The 21,792-nt window shown below is 31.9% G+C and overlaps 2 protein-coding genes across 10 annotated transcripts in view; both read right to left on the reverse strand.

The window, feature by feature from the left end:
- Nucleotides 1-3,274, reverse strand: part of LOC100250008 (PH, RCC1 and FYVE domains-containing protein 1) — a 38,971-nt gene extending 35,697 nt beyond the window's left edge. For 2 of the 8 annotated variants that reach the window (XM_019220894.2, XM_010653890.3), the window contains exons 1-4: nt 3,144-3,273; nt 2,488-3,008; nt 1,706-1,792; nt 1,074-1,163 (exon numbers count right to left, since the gene is read on the reverse strand). In XM_019220894.2, the coding sequence (XP_019076439.1) occupies nt 1,074-1,163; nt 1,706-1,792; nt 2,488-2,535 (225 nt within the window). In that variant the 5' untranslated portion in view covers nt 2,536-3,008; nt 3,144-3,273. Of the gene's footprint in view, nt 1-1,073; nt 1,164-1,705; nt 1,793-2,139; nt 2,285-2,487 lie in introns of all 8 variants that reach the window. The other 6 variants (XM_019220897.2, XM_019220900.2, XM_059740635.1 and 3 more) reach the window with 6 other exon arrangements.
- Nucleotides 3,275-17,648: 14,374 nt separating this feature from the next.
- Nucleotides 17,649-19,541, reverse strand: LOC100255163 (HVA22-like protein a). Of its 2 annotated transcripts, XM_002274116.4 has the most exons (5): nt 19,321-19,541; nt 19,217-19,243; nt 18,966-19,088; nt 18,491-18,734; nt 17,649-18,029 (listed from the first exon to the last, which is right to left on the reverse strand). In XM_002274116.4, exons 1-5 carry the CDS (start codon nt 19,374-19,376, stop codon nt 17,964-17,966), a joined length of 516 nt encoding a protein of 171 aa, XP_002274152.1. In that variant the 5' UTR covers nt 19,377-19,541; the 3' UTR covers nt 17,649-17,963. The 2 variants fall into 2 exon arrangements, with proteins under 2 accessions (XP_002274152.1, XP_059596627.1); XM_059740644.1 differs by lacking the exon at nt 19,217-19,243 and having other exon boundaries at nt 19,321-19,537.
- Between the last annotated feature and the right edge of the window lie 2,251 nt (nt 19,542-21,792).

A 21,792-nucleotide genomic window follows, 5' to 3' on the forward strand; every position in this document is an offset into this window, starting at 1 on the left:
ACATGGTGTTGTACATAAAGCTGAAGGATTGTAACACCTTATACTATTTCACCATTATACTATTATTTTGTGGAGTTTTTTGAGTTTTGTGGAAAGCACACAAATTATGTATTTTGGTTAACTCTCAAACAAAGCAGGCCCCATCTTGATTCAACAGGTGATCGTGTTTATATGAACTTTCTAATCTCCTAGGTAGAGGCAGGGTAGCCCTTAAGGGGAGATCTCAACGTGAGGATGCATTGTTTTTTGACTCTTTCTAACCTCCTGCCCTTACCAGATTTCTAATTTATATTTTTATTTCCAAAGCCATCTGAACCTAGTTTTTGGGAAGGTCTCCTATGTAAAAAATCCAAACTAAACTGAAATTTTGAAAAATCATACATTAGAGACTGCTCTAGTTCGGCTACAGAATTTCCAGCATTGCAGCTGATTTATGAGCCTAACTTTTATTGACTAAAGCCTATGATAATGCTAATTTAATAAATTTATGGTGTATAAATATGTTTGTTATCCAGGGACTAGGACCCAAATTATGTGAAACTTGGTGAGTTGAGATCTAACTTTTAGAGTGCACATGGCTCTAGATTCACCTATGACACTAATGGCCAACACATAGTTGGTTGTCTAACATGATCTTATAAGGTGACATGGAGCCTAATTAGAAAGGAATACTTATCTCTTTTCCTTATTCACTCATTGAAGTTTGGAATTATAAGCTGGAGTTTGGTTTTGGGGTGGGACATGGTTTCAAAATTTCAAGGTGAGACAGTTATAAAATGTCATGTTAGACTCCATTAGAAATCTTCACATGTCATTTATCAATTGAAGATTAAGCCCTCCTTTAAAACGACTGGATTGATGCTGACATACTTCATATGATAAATTCCTCGTCTCCATTAAAGATAACTGTATCCTCAATTTAGAAGATCATGTCTCTAGTCAGACAGAGAACAAAATGTCTGTGAGATTTGGATGAACTAAAACAACAGAATGGAAAACATAAGAACAGGATGTAAGTCTGAATTCAAGAATGGTCTAAAAGTTGTCTCAGGTTCTGATTTATAGAAACTTACAGTACGCTGCCCAGGAATAATTCTTGAAACATTGTTTAGTTTAAGCTGTTTCTCTTCTTTGCCAGAGTACCATATCAACATAGATTCGTCCTGAAAACCCAGGAACACAAACATATGGGAACAAAGAATATCTTATTTAATCCAGAAAGGAAAAATCTATTAGGATCTAGTTAGCATGCCTTCCTTTTCAAGAGTACCATTTTCTTGCTTAAATGAGCCAAATGCCCCAAAAATGAATTATACCATAAGATGATTCTTCATCTTGCTAAGCACCTTCAAATGAAAATCAGGAAAGTTTTATTATTTTTTTTCCTTTCATATTTTCATAGAACAAAACAAAGAAAGACTTGGTTTTTTTTTAATGCTAAATTAGAATATACTCATGGTTGGGGATTTTTTTTTTTAATTTATGGAAACACTAAAAAGATTGCCCTATTTTTACTTGAAAATTGAAGGATCAGTTTTAACAAAAGCTTGGAAAGAAGTATATCACTAATAAAAGTTGCTTCATTTTCATTTAAAGATGCTTTGCAGTATGAATAAGCATACAATTGCAGTAATTCCATTTGGAGCATTTTGGAAATTGAAGTAAAAGTGGGATAAAATTCTATATATATGGACTAACAACTTACATTAGAAAGTCGGAATGGACAGAATTTTGGCTTCCCTCTGCGCCCATATTTCAGCAAATATGCACCTTTCTTAAGAGCTACAATGGCCTACAAATTAAAAAAATAAAAGGAGTTCCACTCCATGAGCTAAAGGTGATTATGCAAGAGTACAAGCAGATCAAAGTAAAAATAAATAAAAATAAAATAAAATAAAAAATTAAATGATCCATCAAAGAACCCAATGCTTTTTATTCACCACTATCAATACTAAAATATTGCTTCATGATTACTTTAATATGCATAATTTAACAGGGTAAAGATGTACAGTGTAATTACAAAAGTAAAAGGAGATGAAAATATCACAATTGAAGGAAGAAAACAGGTGCAATGAGAAGGGAACAGTTACACGAGTTAATTACTAAAAATTTAGAACAAGAATCCAAGAAACCACTTACTTACTTATCTCCAAAGCACCAAATATCAAATATCACAAGCTTCAATATCTAAAACCATAGTGGTCTGATATATAAATGAGCTTCAATATAGTTGATAAGGTGTATAAGCAGTCTGCCAACAAAAACAGCCTTAACATCAAGCTGCCTAGTAGAAATAAAGCATTGTAAACGTTTAATTCAGGATTTTAAACAGAAGAAAATATCTAGAACTTAGTGTTCCCAAGCGAGAAAGCATAACCAGCAAAATAAAGGCATCTCTTATATTCCTCTGGACACTGCTAAACTATCATATTAACACAAGTTACACAACATTTCAGCCATATACCAAAAGCAATGAAAGCGAATTACCTGCTCTACATCTCTTTCAGCTAGACCGTTTCTCTGCGGATCAGCCATTTAAGTTGCAATATCAGGTTCAGCCCACGTGTAGAACCAAAACCCATTTGAGCAACAACTGGAAAGATATGGAAAACCAGAACAAAGCAAAACCAAACTTCCCCCCATATAAAACCTCGTCGCAACTTCTGAAGTGAAATACCAAAATCCAGTTTCTTCATTTACCCATAATGACAAATGAACCCTAGAAGCCAAATTCCAGCTCGCGCAACCCAGCTGGAAACCCTAGAAAATTCACAATGCCACAAAACGAGAGCTCAGAATGTGATAACCACGAGCACAGCTAATCAATATTCAGCTCTGAAACAGCTCCGACCACTTCTCCAGAATTGAAAGAAACCCTAGAATCGATACCCGCTTGAATATCCCAAAACTATTCGATTCTCGCATGTACAAACATTAATTCAACGTCTTTAGACCCGAACTTGCAGAGATTAGAGCAATGGCGATTGCGATTACCTGCATTGAGAAAACTTGGAAGAAATTGGGCAAATGTAGACCATTTTTTAGGGATAAGAGGTCGATAAGCTCAAAATGAAGAAACCAGTCGATTGAAGAACAGAAAGAATCTATTCAAAGAGAGAGTGCGGCGCGTTTACGATGGATACCTTGGAAAATCAAGGAGGGAAACGCAGGCCAGCGAGGATTTTTCTCTATTTCTGTCTCTTCCTTTCTTTCTTTGCATCTTTCTCTTCTGGTTCAACTGTTTAGATATTAATGAATTAATTCGGGTGAAAGCCACGTCAGCAGAAAACATCTGGGATGTTGAAGGAGCGGTTTGTCCTTTTGGAGTTTAGTAGAGGGTGATTGGTGAATGAGTCCCGTGGGAATTGGGGTTGGCTTCTTTTTGGGGTTTTGGCATATTAGAGGAACCAAAAACGACGTCGTTATTCGGGATCGTTTTCGGACATTGACATGTGATGTGAAAGGGATGCAGCAGCAGCTATGTTTTGTCTTGTCTGTAACACCAACACGCTGCCCCTGCAAAGTGGGCTGGGCTCAGTCGTCTTTGACTCAAGTCCACCTGGGATGGCCCTGGCCCTTTCACAAACAGAATAGCACAAAGTCATATTATATTACACATTAATCAATACGGTTCCTTCTAAAAGAACTTGCAAGAATTAAAACGATGCATGACAGCAAATATGGCAGAATGGTATTTAACTCCTTCCATGGGGTAAGTCAACAAAGTACAGGAACTAGTGAAAGGACAGGGATCGATGCAGTCGGAAATTCGACGCATGACTTCACTGGCAAAGTAGAAAACATAGACCCAATTCAGCTAGGGGAAAAAGCGGGGCAAAAAGTTTCAAAGTTTTATTATTTAAAAATGTGACAATTATAATATATTTTACCTGATCTGAAGATCAACTATTATTTTTTATGTTAGAATATCATATCTTAATGTGTAATTCAATAACCTTAAATTTTCCGGGTTGTTGAGAAATGAAGAGTCATAATAATATTATTTTAATCCATTATACACATAAAGGTAACTTCTTTTTTATCGTCCAAATTATCCTAAAATATTTGCATATCATTTTTCACTTCTTTGTAACTCATAATTTTTCTTTTATATCTTTTTATCTTAAATCTTCATTATTTTCTTAAATAACTTGGCCGTGCACAAGTTCTTTATCATATTCCTATGGATGTACCCATAAAAGAAATACCTTTACGAGCTAATTGAGGTTATATCTTGAAATTGTTATTAACAATTGGTACCCACATATTGGAAGGCAATAGTGATTTTAGGATAATGTTTTTCCGATGTCTCATTAAGCCAAACCAACTTTTTATTAGATTTAAGTTTCCTCAAAGTGTGAAAAAAAAATAAAAACTTTCCTAAAATCTAGAAATTAATCCTATGTTACATACTTGTCGGAAATTTTAAAATTATGCAAGATAGTTTATTTATTTGTTTTGCTAAGATTATTCTAAAATCATTAGAAAGTAAATGTACGATGTTACTTTTATATTTGTTTTGTTGAAAAAAAAATCTATCATAAAGGTATAAAAGAATAACATATTGAATTTTTGTGATGAAAATTATATGTATCATATACACAATCTATCTTATCTTCTATATATATATATATAGTCCTAAAATTTTGATAGGTTATTTGAAAGGTAAAGATGTGATAATTTTATTTGATAAGAGAAAAGAAAATGAATTTTTCATATTGAAAACTCTACATAAATTTTTATTTCTTGACCCATAAATTAAGGAAAAAAAGGAAAAAGAAGGAAATTTAAGAAATGTTTCTATTGCATTTATTATTATTATGATATATAATAATAAATATTGGACAAACCCATTGAATTAAAATATGTAATTCAAATTTTGAAGAGTTATATAAAATTTTTATAGTTTTAATATTTTATTACAAATTTAATTTATAAAATATAAGTTATTAAATTCAATTAATATATATATATATAAGTAAATAATTATAAAAGAAATATTTTTGGGATTGTGATATGATGAGAAAAGGAAAAAAATTATTAACGGTCAAAACATTAGCGTACATCCCCAAGAACCTTGAAGGGAAAAGACTTTTCTTGTAAGAGAAAGATATCTTTTCTTGTAAGAAAAAGATATTTTAGTGATTGATTGACAATAACAACAAAATAAGCATAAAAGACAAAAGAAAGGAAAAAAAAAATTAAAAGTTCCCCATTTTCTAAGAAAGTAATGGGAAAAATATGTTTCATTTTTGGTTTCTCATGTATACTTATTTATTGAACTTAACTTAATAGGAATGTATTATGATCATCCTTACATTGATTTACGAAGATAATTTTGTATTGAATAAATAGTTGTCTATTAAGGAATAGTTATCTCGAGATTTGTAAGTAAGCTAATGGGCTAAAACCCATAATAAGGGAGTCACCTCCGAATGTAACCCAACTTTTGTGATTAGAGATCTCATGAAAAAAATTCAATTGATAAAAACTATTTGCAGTGCATGACTCATAATAGCATTAACTTTGAGGAGGAAGTCTCTTCCTCATCCCTATGTGAAAGTGCTACTAATGTGATGTTAAAAAGGTTTAACCCTAAATAAGCCCAAAACAAAAAATGTTGCGAGGTACAAGTTACATGTACCCTTGGAGAACTCACCTAAGCGAGTGTAGTCGTAAGGTCATGACTATGGGATTGGGTTATTACCTATTAACTCTCAAAAATCAAGATACCAATGTGTGACTATTAATAGTACTAACCCGCTTAAAGCCAAGTCTTATATTAGTACTATGTGTGTAACATGTAGAAGTTTAGTTTAGGGATCTAGTTCAAGACATAGGTCGCTATGGATCCTCAAATGGAAATTGTCAATACTATATATAGGTTCAAGTTTAGAAGACACCTATATTGATTGCATAGTAAAAAGTTGCCCAATTTTTTGTCTCATAAAAATAAATAAAGGTTTTCTTATTGTATATTTTTGTTTTTGTCTCTTGGCGTGCATTGGTTTATTAATCAATTGTTTTAGTTCTCTTCACTTTTTTTAATAAAGACTTTCTTAGGACTTAGAGGGGTGTCATCCTATGGTGCCTTCCTTCCTAATAAGTGACTTAACCCTTAAATTTGGACTTGGTTTTTATATATACACTTTTTCTTTCAAATGAGTCGCTTAGAGTTTTATTTTTTATTTTATTTTCCTTTTTAAAAATTTTTTAAAAAAATGGTAACTTCAACTTTTTCAAAAATTAGTTTTTCATATAAAAATAAGTCTTATTATCGAGTGAAAATACATGTGAAAAATGCAAGTCCACACTTATACTTCAAAAACACAACATTCAATAACTTTTCTCAACAACTCTATATATCAACCCCTCCTTCCTCCTTAAACCACTTTAGCCTGAATTGGAAAAAAAATGATTTTAAATAATAAAAAAAAGGTGAGTTATAATTTAGTATAGAAGGGTTCGATTAAATAAAATAGTTTTTTGATAATAGAAAGACCTATTGAATAATAGATAAGATATCGAAAGTCTATGAGAAATAGTCTGATTGAAAGGTAATTTTTTTTTTTATTAACTTTAGATGAAAACATTCAGTTATATTCTTTATGCAAAGAAGTTATTGCTTTCTCTGAGTAGAAGCCCATTCCTTGTCAAGGAGAATAAATTATTTCAAAAATTTGATGAATTTTTAATTGAGATAAGGGGGAGTAGTAAAGGGAGAGGCTCTTAAATCGGGTGTAACTCAAAGAATTTTGTGATTCACTGGATCTTGATCTTTAATTTAGTTACTTTCTTTATATTTTCTATTTGAGTCTTTTTTTAATATTGCCTTAATTAATATAATAACTATACTCGAATATGAAAATTTATACTCACATCCATTAACAAGTATAACATCATATACCTTCCTTTTCATTTCACAACCGGTAACATTAACAATCGAAAAAGTATTCTAAGGCTCTCACCTACGGACTTGTGTTCACACCCCCAATTAATCCATGCATGAATCTTCCTAAGGATGTTTTGTATTTTTCACCATAAGGTACTTTACCTTTCTTTCACACCACACTTACCGGTATCTTTTCCACAAATTATACCAATGTTCTCCACTCTTTTCTATATTGCTCAAGTTATAATAGCAGTTTAGTTTCCATAATAATAAAATATCGGAACATATCATAACTTGTTTCAAACACTAAATATATCAAATAAATGTATTCAAGCTTCAAACAAGGAATGGCAATAACATTTTTAGATAAGTTTCTTTACCTTTTTCAGCAATTTGGTTAGTTTAATTTTTAAATAGCTAATATAAAAGTGTCCAAGTGATGAAACTTTTTGTTTAAGAATTATCTATACTTTGATAATTAATTATTGTTATAAAATGATAATTATTTAATTAAATATCAAAATCTAAAATATTTCAACAACTCAAAATCCATCCAAGAGTAGGATGACAATTTCGTGCGTTTTTTGGATCATCTGACCCTATTAAGATAGGTATTGGACTAGGAGAACCCCATTAAAAAATTATTTAATAAAATATAAATATACAATCACAAAATTTTTAATAATTTTATTTAAAATTTATAAAATTACTTTTATTTAAAGTTTAATATATATCGATCATTAAACATTATCCTATGATAAAAATAGCTTGTAGAAGGAAATTTTGAGCCCCTCTCTTCAAGCCCAATTTGAGCCCGTCCGAAAGTTTCGGGCCAAAGTTCAATTCAGCCATTTCTAAAGCCAGCTACAGCCCAACCTTATCCCTAAGGAAAAATCCACAAATAGTACACATCGGATAGAAAATTTTTATATACCTAACACCGAGTTAACATTTGTATTATTTTATTTGTAAACGTAATTATATATACTAACAATGAGGCATAAACGCAATGCAATAAAATTTAAATTATTAATATAGTAGGTAATTATAAAATAATATAAATATCAAATTAAAAATATATTTAGTGAATTAAATCTCAAGACATTTGGCTATGTTTGGTTCCCAAAAAAATAAAAAAAATGTTAAAGAAAATTGTTTTCTCATATTTGATTTCATTATAGAAAATATAAAAAGTAAATCAAATATAATTAAAATTAATTTTAAATTTATGTATTTAAAAATTATTTAATCTTACCGTAATTGAAAGAAATAAGTATAATGAGTTTGGAGAGACATATAAAAATAATTTATTAAATTTAAACTTATTTTTTTCACTTTTTCTTTCATTTTACTTTTCCTCTTTATTTTCTTTTTTCTAGCATTTTCCCTCAAAATTTTTGAGAATCAAACATAACCTTGAGAAATTGTTGGATTCCAAGTAGAATTAATTTATACATTGCATGGAAAGATAGTGAATAAGATGATGACATAAAAAACTATAAAATTAAAATTAAGTAATAAAATAAATTATTTAAAAATAGAAGCAACCTACATAATCATATAAATGTTTAAAAAAATTAAATTAGTAATATTAGTTATTAAAAAGTAAGGAAAATAAAAGCCTGATTTTATTTAGTAAATTTGAAAATTCCCACCTAGATTTGAAGAAAAACTGGGGGGAATTGTAAGGAAAAAAATTAATATAAATGTTTATCGAAAATAAATAGAATTTCTTAGAGCATAAGTAGCATTCATAAATGAATAAAGGGGCCAATCAGATTAGTAGAGAAGAAATTAGAAAAGAAAAATGTAAAAGGTCTAGAGAAAAAAAATACCCAAGTTGCAAGAATAACAGTAAACTGCATGAAGAATGAAAATTTAAGAGAATTTAAAAGAAAAGATTTAGAACTTATTAGGCTAAACCTTGAAGTACAATTAAGTTTTCTTTTTTAACTCAAATTTGTTTAGTCTTAGGAATAGTGTTAGATTGACTCTTCTCTTTCTTAGGCCTAGTATAAGACCTATTACCTTTCTTGATATTTAAAATCTAATTTTTGTGAGTTACTTAGACTCACTCACAAGTCCACGATATTGGTATTTATAAAAAGAGTTTATTAATGTACTTGTTAGTATCACGCCCAAATTTATTGCAAGTATCATATTTAGATGTTTGCTTTTTAGATAATTCTCCAAAAGAGAAGTTTTCTTAAGGTTTTATAAAAATAGTCTTCCTTGAGAGTTTCGTACTTGCTTTGTAGATAATATAAACATCTCTTATTTCCACGGACTTTCCCTTTCTTAATTATTTTCATTTAAGATTTTAGAACTATAGCGAAATACTTCATTTTGACTTCCTAAATTATTTCTAAGTTGATCTAACCCTAACATAAGAAAATTATTTTTAACCACAACTTCGCAATGTTCAAATTCAAGAAACATAATTTTTTTCAATTAGATTTATTCTTCAACCATTTGTTCCTTGATCCTACTATCCATGTCATTTTTTTTAGAATAATGTTTTTTTTTTTATTTTAAATTTTCACTTAAATCACAATTCACAAGTTATAGAGATTTAATGTGAGAATTCTTTTTCTTTAAGACTATTGGGTGGTCATGATTTCACCAAACTATTATGTTGTATTATCTTTCAACCTTTAGAGAATATTAAGTTTTTATTAAAGTTAACAGTGTCTTTGACATACAAGTCAAATCGTAAAATGATTATCTATTTCCTATGGATTGGGTCATCATTAATGAGAGTCAGTAATAATAGATATTTTTAATAGAGATATTATGATATATCATGAAATTGAGATACTGTGTCCCCTTAGGTGAGTAAGAAGACATGTGATCATGAAATTTATGGTTTTAGTAATTCCTTTAATACAATTTGATATATGCTTCTTGAAATTAGAGTATATTGATTGATCACATAATTAAATAATTTGCTTGAGTGAGTTTAAGTGACAACCATGTATCGTATATGTTTTTTGTATGAAGAGTTTGCTTTTCAAGGTTAAATATAGAAAATATGTTGTTTCTTGTGTTTTTCCATGCTTTAATTCTTTGAAAAAAAATTAATTCTTCATTGTTTGTTAGTGGCAATGAGGGGAAATGATCAAAGCGGAGAAAAAGTCATATAGATAGATATGGTTTTGGAAAATCCAATATTACAAGTCAAATATTGCTTTATTGTAAAGAATAAGGTGAAGGTAGAATTTTAGTGGAGTGCTAATTCATGTTTATTGGCTGTGTTCATGTCATGTCAAAGTTAAGTATTCTATTACATAAGTTAAACCATAATTGTATTAAAAACATAAATCCAAATGTTATCTAATCATTAAATAGGTAACATATTGTGTAATCATTTAATAATTAGGTTGTCCTATTTAATAACCAAATTGAGATAAGTTTGGTATAAATTCATATGGTTAATATGTGAATCAATATGACTCACTTGACCTATTTATTTCAAAATAAATTTAAAATGAGTCAAATACATGTTAAATAGTTTAAAGTTATAATTAAGTTAATCAGTATAATTATTAAATAAGTAAATTCTAATCAAATTCATATTATATAGGTTGACTTAAAAGCTACCTATTTATTTAACATGTTATGCAAATTGATACCAATTTAACTTAAATCTAATTATACTCAATCGAAACCTATAAAAAGGATGTTGGTGAATTGTTTCAAACTTTGTCACCTCAAATTTTCATTATTGATTTTCATAGATTTGGATATATGTCCTAATACACGGCGTTAGTTCTTCAACCTATCTAACAAATTGATAATGGATATCCTTCTTATCCTTTTATTGATTTATCATTTCTAGTATTCGACTAACATCAAACTTATTATTGGATTCATGCAAACATTGGATTCGATATTAGATTTAATATTGGAACACCCATTTGGTTGTTATCAACATGCTATATTGGATCTAATGTCTAATGTGGTATCAATTAGAATGCGATGTTACATCTATTACACGATCTAGTGTCAGAATGCCCCTTCACCCTATTGTTGAATTACCTTGCCACATGACGTTGGTTCCGATTGTATCCAAGGTTTGAAATATCGAGAAATTTTGTCCGATTGTATCCAAGGTGGTCAAAACGAAATTGACCACCAATTATCAAATCGCCAAAAAATCAGCAGGTGAAATATTGTCGATATTTCAAAAAAATCCTGAAATTTCACCAAAAAAATTAACACAAATCTCTTGAGATTTGAACGATAAATTCATCTAATTGAGGAGTTAGTCAATATGATTAATCTATTTTCAGAGAATGATGAAAATTATGATTTAAGGATTTCTTCCAACAGTTGATCTAGATTTATTAGGTTGCAGTTTGTTGTTTGTTTAATTATCTGAATGTAACATTCTCTTATGGTGGATAAGAATGATCAGTATTGGTTAGACCGGCTTCTATAAGATTCCCTCATCTTTTCAATGTTCAAACAGGGAATATAATTTAGAGGATAGCGAGAGAGAATGAAACAAAGAATATATGTATTGTAAAAGAGAAACAAAAAGAGTGAGGGACAATTTTATCCATGTCAATATTACTTACCAACTTGGCCCAGTTCATTTGTTGGAGGAATTCACTGCAAAAAAGAGTGACTTCGGGCAACACTCAGCGAAAACAGTAGATGAGATATTGGAGGAAATTAAACCCAGTAATGCGCTAATGGGATTAATTTCTTCCAATTCTCATGTACTGCTATTCACTGATTGTATATTTCACTCCAATTTCTCTTGTAGATTTGTATATATATATATATGTATATATCAACAACAAACACAAATCATGTGATAGAACCAGAAAATTTGGCATGTAGAGTGAAAACAGCAGAAGAGATATTGGAGGAAATTAAACCCACTACTGTGTTGACAATGCTAATGCTAATGGGATTAATTTCCTCCAATTCTCATGTACGGCTTCTGCACTGCTTTATTCTTACAAGCAACTATTACCCTTCAGCTCACTTTCTCATTATGTTTGTGCTTGAGATTGTGAGGAACTACAGCCCGTTCCAGTCAATATATAACAAGAAGAAACACAAATTTTACGTGATCCATCACATGACAAAGTTTCACATAAGTTAAGCATGAAGAATGTGGAATATCTGTGAGGGTATTGCCAGGATAGGTTTGGGCCGTTTGGCTGGCCAGCAAGTGCCAGTGGTGTCTACATTTAATACAACATACTACAAAATAACAAATATGAATGGGGAAATTATATTTGTTGCCTCTACCAAATAACCGTAGAAAAGACAAAGAAAGCATCTCCCAGATGATATAAATGTAACCACAAAATAAACAAATACTCAAAATAATAGGCCCTTAACTTATAGCGGAACATAACTGGGCCTACCAAGGAATATTACTACACATAGGAAGGTCATTTATTGTAGTACACAAAGCACTAAGATAGGCCCAATATTCCAAGCCCAAGACTAACAGCCCATTCCTCTTAAAAAACAACTAGAGTAACCCAATCATACATGGCCTTATTTCTTAAGCCTTAACAATAAAATCGGCAGCGATGGTGGAGTCCAAGTCAGTGTTGTTTCCTTTCATGGTCGCCATGAAAGTCTACATATGCTAGAATATAGAATTCATGAATATGGAGTTTTGCTTGTTTGGTAATTTGAATTTTTAGAGCCCTCAATTAGCTTTTGTTGTATTAACGTTGGCTTCAACTAAAATTTAGTTTTAGAAATATCTTTGATGTTCAAGAAATGTATGTCTACGTGGAAGTGCATTTCTAGATGTGTTCCCATTCAAGGCCAAACCTTTTTTCTTTTGGAAAATGATTTATTTTTAGAACTATTTTCTATTGTTTTTGGAGTTTTACTTATTTTATTTATGTTTCAAAAAATAAGAAAGAAAACATTATTTTGGGTTATACAATAAAAAGATAGTAGGTACCTCATTGAACCCAAAATAAATTCAATTTCTCATCCTGAAATGCTAACTTTTCATTAAATGGTTTATGCAAATTGATATAGATTTAACTCAAATCTAATTAAACTCAAATCTAATTATACTCGTAAAAAGGATGTTGGCGAATCGTTTCAAACTTTGTCACCCCCAATTTTTATTATTGATTTTAATAAATTTGGATATAGGTCCCAATACTCAGTGTTAGTTCTTCAACCTAGCTAACAAATTGATAATGGATATCCTTCTTATCCTTTTATTGTTTTATCATTTATAGTATCAGACTAACATCGAACTTATTATTGGATTCATGCAAACATATTAGATCTAATATCAGAACACCCATTTGGTTGTTATTAAAAAGCTAAATTGGATCTAATGTTAAATGTGGTATAAATTATAATGTGATGTTACATCTATTACATGGTTTAGTGTCAGAATGCCTCTTCGCCTTATTGTTAAATTACCTTGCCACATGATAGTTGGTTCCGATTGTATCCAAAGTTTGAAATATTGAGCAATTTCGTTGGATATTAGAGGTGGTTGAAATAAAATTAGCCACCAATTATCAAATCGCCAAAAAATTGGCTGGTAAAATATCCTCGATATTTCCGAAAAAATCTTGAAATTTCACCAAAAAACACCCACAAGAAGGCAATTTCCCAAAAAAATCGCCAAGAAATCCACAATTAAAAAGTGTGGATTTTTTGGAGACTTTTTTTAAAATTATTCTTTTATTTTAAATTATTTTTTATATTTATCTCATTATTCTTATTTTTAGAAATTACTATCACTTCACTTTAATTTTTTTTATTTATCCTTCTAATTTTATTTAATTTTAAAATTTAAAATATTAAAAATATAATTTTATTCAAAAATTAATAAAATTTTAAAAAATTAATGAAGTTAACATATTTTATAAATTAAAATTAATTTAATAAAATGAACTATTAATATAATTTTTGGTAATTTTAATTATTTAAATAAATTAATGTTAATAACAAAAAATTATCACTACAAATTTGTAAAAATTTGTAGAAATTAAATCTCAAATAAAATATTTTATGTTAATCAATTTAATTTTTTTATTTAAAATGTAATAAAATATGTTTTAATAAAAATATTATTTAATTTTTAAATCAAATGAATATAAATATATTATATTCCTGTTTGTTTTATTATTTTTTAAACATTTTCATGAATTTTCAATAATTTCCATTCTACCGATATTTTTGTTAAAATATTTATTGATATTTTTTGATATTTTTGTCAAAATATTTATTGATATTTTTTAATGCACTATTGCTATTGTCGGTAAAACCCAATTTGATATTGAAATTTTTGATATCGCTATTTGTGGTACCGGTTTTGATACTATAACCCATACACTTTTTTTTTTTTGGTTAATTTTGTATTAATTAATTAATTAATAAAATTTCAAAATCTCCTCTCGGGATTGAATTTTTTTTGGGTTCAATGGGGTACTAATATCTTTTTATTGGATAACCCGAGCCCTGAATCCATTCCCCATTTACAAATTTGTTTTTTCACTTCTGGGAGTTAAATAATGTTTTCTTTCTTATTTTTTTTAAACATAAATAAAATAAGTAAAAACTCCAAAAACAATAGAAAATAGTTTTAAAAATAAATCATTTTCCAAAAGAAAAAAGGTTTGTCCTTGAATGGGAACACATCTAGAAATGCACTTCCACGTACACATGCATTTCTTGAACATCAAAGATATTTCTAAAACTAAATTTTAGTTGAAGCCAACGTTAATACAACAAAAGTTAATTGAGGGCTCTAAAAATTCAAATTACCCAACAAGCAAAACTCCATATTCATGAATTCTATATTCTAGCATATGTAGACTTTCATGGCGACCATGAAAGGAAACAACACTAACTTGGACTCCACCATCGCTGCCGATTTTATTGTTAAGGCTTAAGAAATAAGGCCATGTATGATTGGGTTACTCTTAGGAATGGCAATGGGTCACCCCTATCCCATTCCCGTCCCAAAATATTTAGTTATTTCCCAAACCCGTCCCAAACCCAGGGCGGGACATTCCCATCCCCGTTATAGAGTTAAAATTAAATCCCATCCTCGGCCCGGCCCGACCTGGGTATGTGTTGTTGGGGTGGGGCTGAAGCAACTCATCACCAAAAGTATTCAAGATATCAGTTGAAGCCATGATAGAGGTCTTGGACAGAGCACTTCTAGGGTTCTTCATGGCCTTCACCAGCACCAACAATACTTTTTCTCTGCAAACACCACAAACATCAGCCGACCCCTATCTTCATTTTCCGAAAAACATTTCAAAATTAGAAATTCCCTTACAAGATCGGTGCCATCAGAGCGGAATGATACAGCGCAAACTGCTTAGCATCGTTCAGAGATTCACACACCTTGGCCCAATCCTTGGAATCCAATCCCTTAGTCAAACCCTTCATTTCCAAACGAAATACACACAATTAACTCAAATCACAAGTAAATTTTCCCTGCAGAGAAGCCACTGAGAGAGGGAGACTTACAGTTATCTGGGTTTCAGGGTCAGGCATGACTTTAAGATTCTCAGAAGAGATGTAGTCAATGGTGGCATCTGCAGTTGGTGGCAATGGAACTTTGTTCTCATCATTCACACCAAAATCAGACTGTTTCTGATTTGAAACTGCAACTTTCGCTTACTTTTTGGGCCTTTCCGGTGTTGTCGGGAGAGCATTATCCAGAGACCTCAGAGCCATTTCTTTGAGAGAGAAAGAAACAGATCCAAACAGAGAGCGTGTGTGTGTCTGGAAGATTGAAACATTTGATTGATTTAAAGGAATCAATGGCTTTGACGATAAGATCTGCTTAGCCCCTATTAAGATTCGCAAGAAACGGATTCAAAACCCTAAATAGCAACCCGAAAACTAATAGAAAAAAAAATCCTTCAATAATCTGAAACTGGAAATAGAAAAATCCTAAATCTCGTATCTCATTCCCGAATTAGAAACGAAATACAACACCAAATCAAGGCATCATTCAACCAAAAAATCAACAAAAAATCTTACTGGTTTGTAGATACGTGAAGATAATAGTTGTGATTCTTGATTTCTTGTGAATATGGGATAAACAAGGATGAATCGAGAGGAAATGGATTTTCGAATGGATTATCTGATGGATTTCTCCATTGAGTGGGAGGAAAAACCCTACAGGAACGAGAACTGAGAGAAGAAGACCTAAAATGAGGAGAGGAAGCTAATATTTATAAGTGAGGGGTAAAGTAGTAATTTCATATTCGGGGCGGGGCGGGTCAAATTATAACTACACCCGACCCCGCCCCGAACCCGATTCGGGTTTAAAAAAAATTCCTGAACCCGGCCCATCCCCGATTGCCATGTTCCTATACCCGTCCCAATAGGGGCGGGTTGGGGCGGGTGACCCGGGAAACCCGCGAAATTGCCATTCCTAGTTACTCTAGTTGTTTTTTAAGAGGAATGGGCTGTTAGTCTTGGGCTTGGAATATTGGGCCTATTTTAGTGCTTTGTGTACTACATACAATATATGACCTTCCTATGTGTAGTAATATTCCTTGGTAGGCCCAGTTATGTTCCACTATAAGCTAAGGGCCTATTATTTTGAGTATTTGTTTATTTTGTGGTTACATTTATATCATCTGGGAGATGCTTTCTTTGTCTTTTCTACAATCATTTGGTAGAGGCAACAAATATAATTTCCCCATTCATATTTGTTATTTTGTAGTATGTTGTATTAAATGTAGACACCATTGGCACATGCTGGCCAGCCGAACGGCTCAAACCTATCCTGGCAATGCCCTCACAGATATTCCACATTCTTCATGCTTAATTTATGTGAGACTTTGTCATGTGATGGATCACGTAAAATTTGTGTTTCTTCTTGTTATATATTGACAGGAACGTGCTGTAGTTCCTCACAATCTCAAGCACAAACATAATGAGAAGGTGAGCTGAAGGGTAATAGTAGCTTGTAAGAATAAAGCAGTGCAGAAGCAGCACGTGAGAATTGGAGGAAATTAATCCCATTAGCATTAGCATTGTCAACACAGTAGTGGGTTTAATTTCCTCCAATATCTCATCTGCTGTTTTCACTCTACATGCCAAATTTTCTCGTAGATCACATGAAATTTGTGTTTGTTGTTGGAGTGAAATATACAATCAGTGAATAAGCAGTACATGAGAATTGGAGGAAATTAATCCCATTAGCATTGTCAATGCAGTAGTGGGTTTAATTTCCTCCAATATCTCATCTACTGTTTTCACTCTACATGTCAAATTTTCTGGTTCTATCACATGAAATTTGTGTTTGTTTTTTATATATATATACAAATCTACAAGAGAAATCAGAGTGAAATATACAATTAGTGAATAAGCAGTACATGAGAATTGGAGGAAATTAATCCCACTAGCGCATTACTGGGTTTAATTTCCTCCAATATCTCATCTACTGTTTTCGCTGGAGTCTTCGACACACTCTTTTCTGCAGTGAATTCCTCCAACAAATGAACTGGGCCAAGTTGGTAAGTAATACTGACATGGATAAAATTGTCCCTCACTCTTTTTGTTTCTCTTTTACAATACAGATATTCTTTGTTTGAACATTGAAAAGATGAGGGGAAACAAGGAAAACTTGGAATCCTATAGAAGCCGGTCTAACTAATACTGATCATTCTTATCCACCATAAGAGAATGTTACATTCAGATAATTAAACAAACAACAAACTGCAACCTAATAAATCTAGATCAACTGTTGGAAGAAATCCTTAAATCATAATTTTCATCATTCTCTGAAAATAGATTAATCATATTGATTAACTCCTCAAATACATTAATTTATCGTTCAAAACTTGTAGGAACAAGTGGACAACAGAGCAAAATCATGAACAGAGAGAGCGCTTCAAAGTAGAGATCCAAGTAAGAAGAACGGCAGCTTGATGAGAACTAAGAGAGTTACAGCATGTGGTCCTCCAAAGCCATGAATACTCAAAGAAGGGAAAGTGAGGCAAGTCAATATATAACTACATGCCGTAATTTATAACTCTTTCAACACCCAAAAGAAATCAAGAAAGACACGGTAAATATCAACTGCACAGAGAAGTCAATATCCGTAGTCTTCCTCAAATATCATATAATTGCTCCTCCTGGCTCTTGCTTCTCTGTCAGCCTGCAAATTACACATTGTTAGGGTGCAAAACATAACAATAAAAAGAGCACAAACAATACAATTTTGTGGAGAAGGATATTTTGCTGAAGCACCCCGATATGGGCAGAAAAGTTGAAGCTGACTAATCTCCTTAGTGGGCATAAACCTAGCAATGATATTAACCAACAAGATATTGAACTTCTACGGGCCTAGAACTAACTATACACAAGAATTTGTCCCTTTTAGATGAAGGGAATTATTGATTTGCAGTCAGTGATACTTCCATGCCTGGCTGATAGGGCCATCCAGAACTGTCGTTGATGGTATTAGGCTTGTTCTAATCTATTAGTCAGAAGAAGATGACAAAATGGGTAACCGCATCATATCAGATAATATTAATTAGCTCATTCAGAAAGGAAAATTAAAAAAATAAAAATAAAAATCCAAAAATAATATTATGTTATAGTAGATATTGGATATACTTTGCTTATCATCCTTTCAAATGCTTCTGTCCCGTGCTCTTCAATATATTTCTCTGCAGCAGTTAAAACATCATCTGGTTTGCCGAAGATATCCTTTTTCCGTGGAATATACCAGATTTGAGAAGTTTGCGGGCTCATGTAGAAAGGCCTAATAAAATGCTTATAAACATATGCTGCCCCATTGAAGGAGGGTAGTACCAGCCAGCATGTAGCAATCAGCTTAGCATAAGGCCAAATGGGGAACCTACCCAAAATCAATTTATAGTGAAAAAAGGTCAGTACATAGCTTTCGAAGTTGTGACACAGACAAATGAGAACAACTTAAGGCACTCAATTTCCTCAATCCTGCAAAAGGAAACTCCATCTTGCTCACCAGAGGTGTTCCCTCCATAAAAAGATTCAGCAGTTTGCAAATTTGGTCATTGCTTCCTCTCATTTTAAGTATAAATCTAATTGGGAGTGTAAGCTAACTCACCATTCGAGGAGCTTGGCAAAGGTAAGCTCAAAGAGTGTGATCAAAGAATACAGAACCCAATACGTAAGCCATTGCTGATCATCCGCCCGAGACTTGGTCTCTATAGCCTTAATTGAAGCATACCTGTCAAGTCATGATCAAACCCCATGATTACAGAGTCCAATCCTCTATCATAAACAGAACGCACTCAGTTCATATTCAACAACTCTCCTTTTAGACCAACAAGATAGGGGGGTTAAAGACCAACTTACAGAGGATAAACAAGAGCAACCAGAGGCCTGAGAACCAGAAACAAAGAATGTGACTAAGAGAAACAGAAAACAAGCTCAAAATAGCTAGTGTTTGAGGCACTTACCCTGCAAAAACATCGAAGTTCTTAGCCACCACGGTGAGAAAATTCTCTGACCCCATCTCCAGTTATGATCTTTGTTTAACTTTCTGTGATTTTTCAACAGGAAATCTCAGGAGAATAGGGGAGCTTATGTCTGCGGAAGGAAATTTACGCGTGAAAAGCAACTAGAAAAAGTGGAAAAAGCGCGTAGAAGAACCCGGTGATTGTGTAAAGAGTGTAGGTTGAAATTAAGTCACACAGTGAGAATCTTATGCTTCACGAAGAAAGAGGCACCGAATTTTTGAACATTCATTCTCTGTGGTAACTGCTAGACTTGTGTCGTCACTTAGCCAATGGAGGGCTGCCATATCTATACAACAGTGGACGTGGGGAAAAAACTATTGGTCATCTAACAAGACTAATATGGAGGTCTCCTGGGGCCTCCACACCATAGAGACTTTCCAATTTTTCAATAATTGAGCTAAACAATACTAAGGTACAACTATAGAAATTTCTTAGGATGACTCCTGGATATCCCATCAGTGTAATTTTTTTTTCTTTTATTTTTTATCAAGTTCATTCCAATCAGCATAAGACCAAAAACTAATACTTGTTTTTGGGGAAATCTTACCAAAATCCAAAAAAGCATATTGATTTGGTATATGCAAGGACAAAAAATCATGAGTGTGAAAGATGGCAAAAAACCCTACTCCCACAAACAAGTTGAAAAAAAATTAGGCAGCATTACTCCTTGTCCAACCATCACTCCTTTGGCTGTCCTTACCAGCTTTAGCGCCTTAACAAAACCACAAATTTTCCGCCTTACTTGAGTGGATCCACCTTCAACTCCCTCAAATCAAACATTAACCTCCTTGTTCAGGAAATATGACTGATTTTAGGTTTGTTGCAAAACATGAGCAATGTGGATATCATCATGTAAATTTTTAGATCAGTATATATATATATATATATATATATCAGCAGATCCGTGGCACATCATACAACAGTTTGAGAATTAGGTGAAAGACAGTAGGGCTTTTAATTGAAGCCCAGCCCATTCAAAATGGACCTAGAATTACCCACTTACTTTTCGAACTAAGACGCAGCTGCTTCTCTTTGGTAAAACTTCGATCACGAGTGGGCGGCGGCGGTTCTGTTTACGTTCAATACAAAAATTGAACTTGTTGGTCATTACCATGCGATGATGGATGACCCCAACTACTAACATGAGAATAGTAGGTTCGATTTTTATTACTTTAAAATATTGATCACTCATGTATCGAACCATTTTTATTATTTTTTTATTTTTCAATTCAACCCAATAAAATTTATAATTTTGAAAAAATTGATTTGGCTTAATTCAATTTTTTTTTTATAGTTCATCCATTATTGATTTTTTCTAAAAATTAATATTTTTGTAAAAAGATTAAGGTGAATTTAGATTCATTTAGAAAATAATTATCAAACCAACACGACAATATTGATTTTAAGGTTCTTTTATGACCCACTTTTCTTTCCTATTTCCGCATCTTATTTTAGAGTAAAAATTGTGTGTCAGTGAAATATGAGGTAAGGAGAGAGTATAACAGTAGTTTTCTTTCTTGTCTTTTGTATTGCAGTGAGGAAAGTATTGAAGTGTTGGTAAGTGTAAAGAGATAGAGCCAAAATAAATATAGTAATTGTGAGACAAAGAGTAGTAGTTTTTATTTATTTATTTATTTATTTTATTTCACTATTTTTTTCTTTGGCAATAGCATTCATCCATGGCGAACGAAAATTTTGTTCAACCTTCTATACCCCCCCCCCCCTTTGATGGTCACTATGACCATTGGAGTATGTTGATGGAAAACTTCTTAAAGTCTAAGGAGTATTGGTAGGTAGTCTCTATTTAAATAGTAGAACCAAACAACTAGAACATCTATGACAGATGCACAAAGAATGGAGCTAGTAGGGCAATGGTTGAAAGATTTATTTAAAAGCAAAAAACTTATCTTTTCCAAGCAATTGATTGTTCTATCTTAGAGACCATTCTTAACAAAGACACTTTGAAATAGATTTGAGACTCCATGAAGAAGTATCAAGGATCAACAAGGGCAAAAAGGCAGCAGCTTCAAGCGCTTCATTCAAAGTTCAAAACACTTTGAATGAAATTAAGAGAGTTGGTTTCATATTATTTTCAAGAACAATGGAGATAGTAAACAAAATACAGATTCACAATGACAAGATATAGGACATCACCATTGTTGAGAAGATTCTTTGATCCTTAACACCAAAATTTAATTTTGTTGTTTGTTCTATAGAAGAATATAAGGATATTGACGAACTCTCAATTGATAAATTGCATAATTCTTTGTTGGTTCATGAGCAAAAAATTAATTAGGAAGAGAAAAATGAGCAAGCATTGAAGACTTCAATTGAAAACCACTCTTCGACACCAAATAAAGTTGATAGAGGAAGAGACAGAGGTAAAAAAAAATAAGGATTATAGAAACCAAT

Source organism: Vitis vinifera, chromosome 1 (assembly GCF_030704535.1).
Source record: "Vitis vinifera cultivar Pinot Noir 40024 chromosome 1, ASM3070453v1".
In the NCBI taxonomy this organism is placed as follows: Eukaryota; Viridiplantae; Streptophyta; class Magnoliopsida; order Vitales; family Vitaceae; genus Vitis; species Vitis vinifera.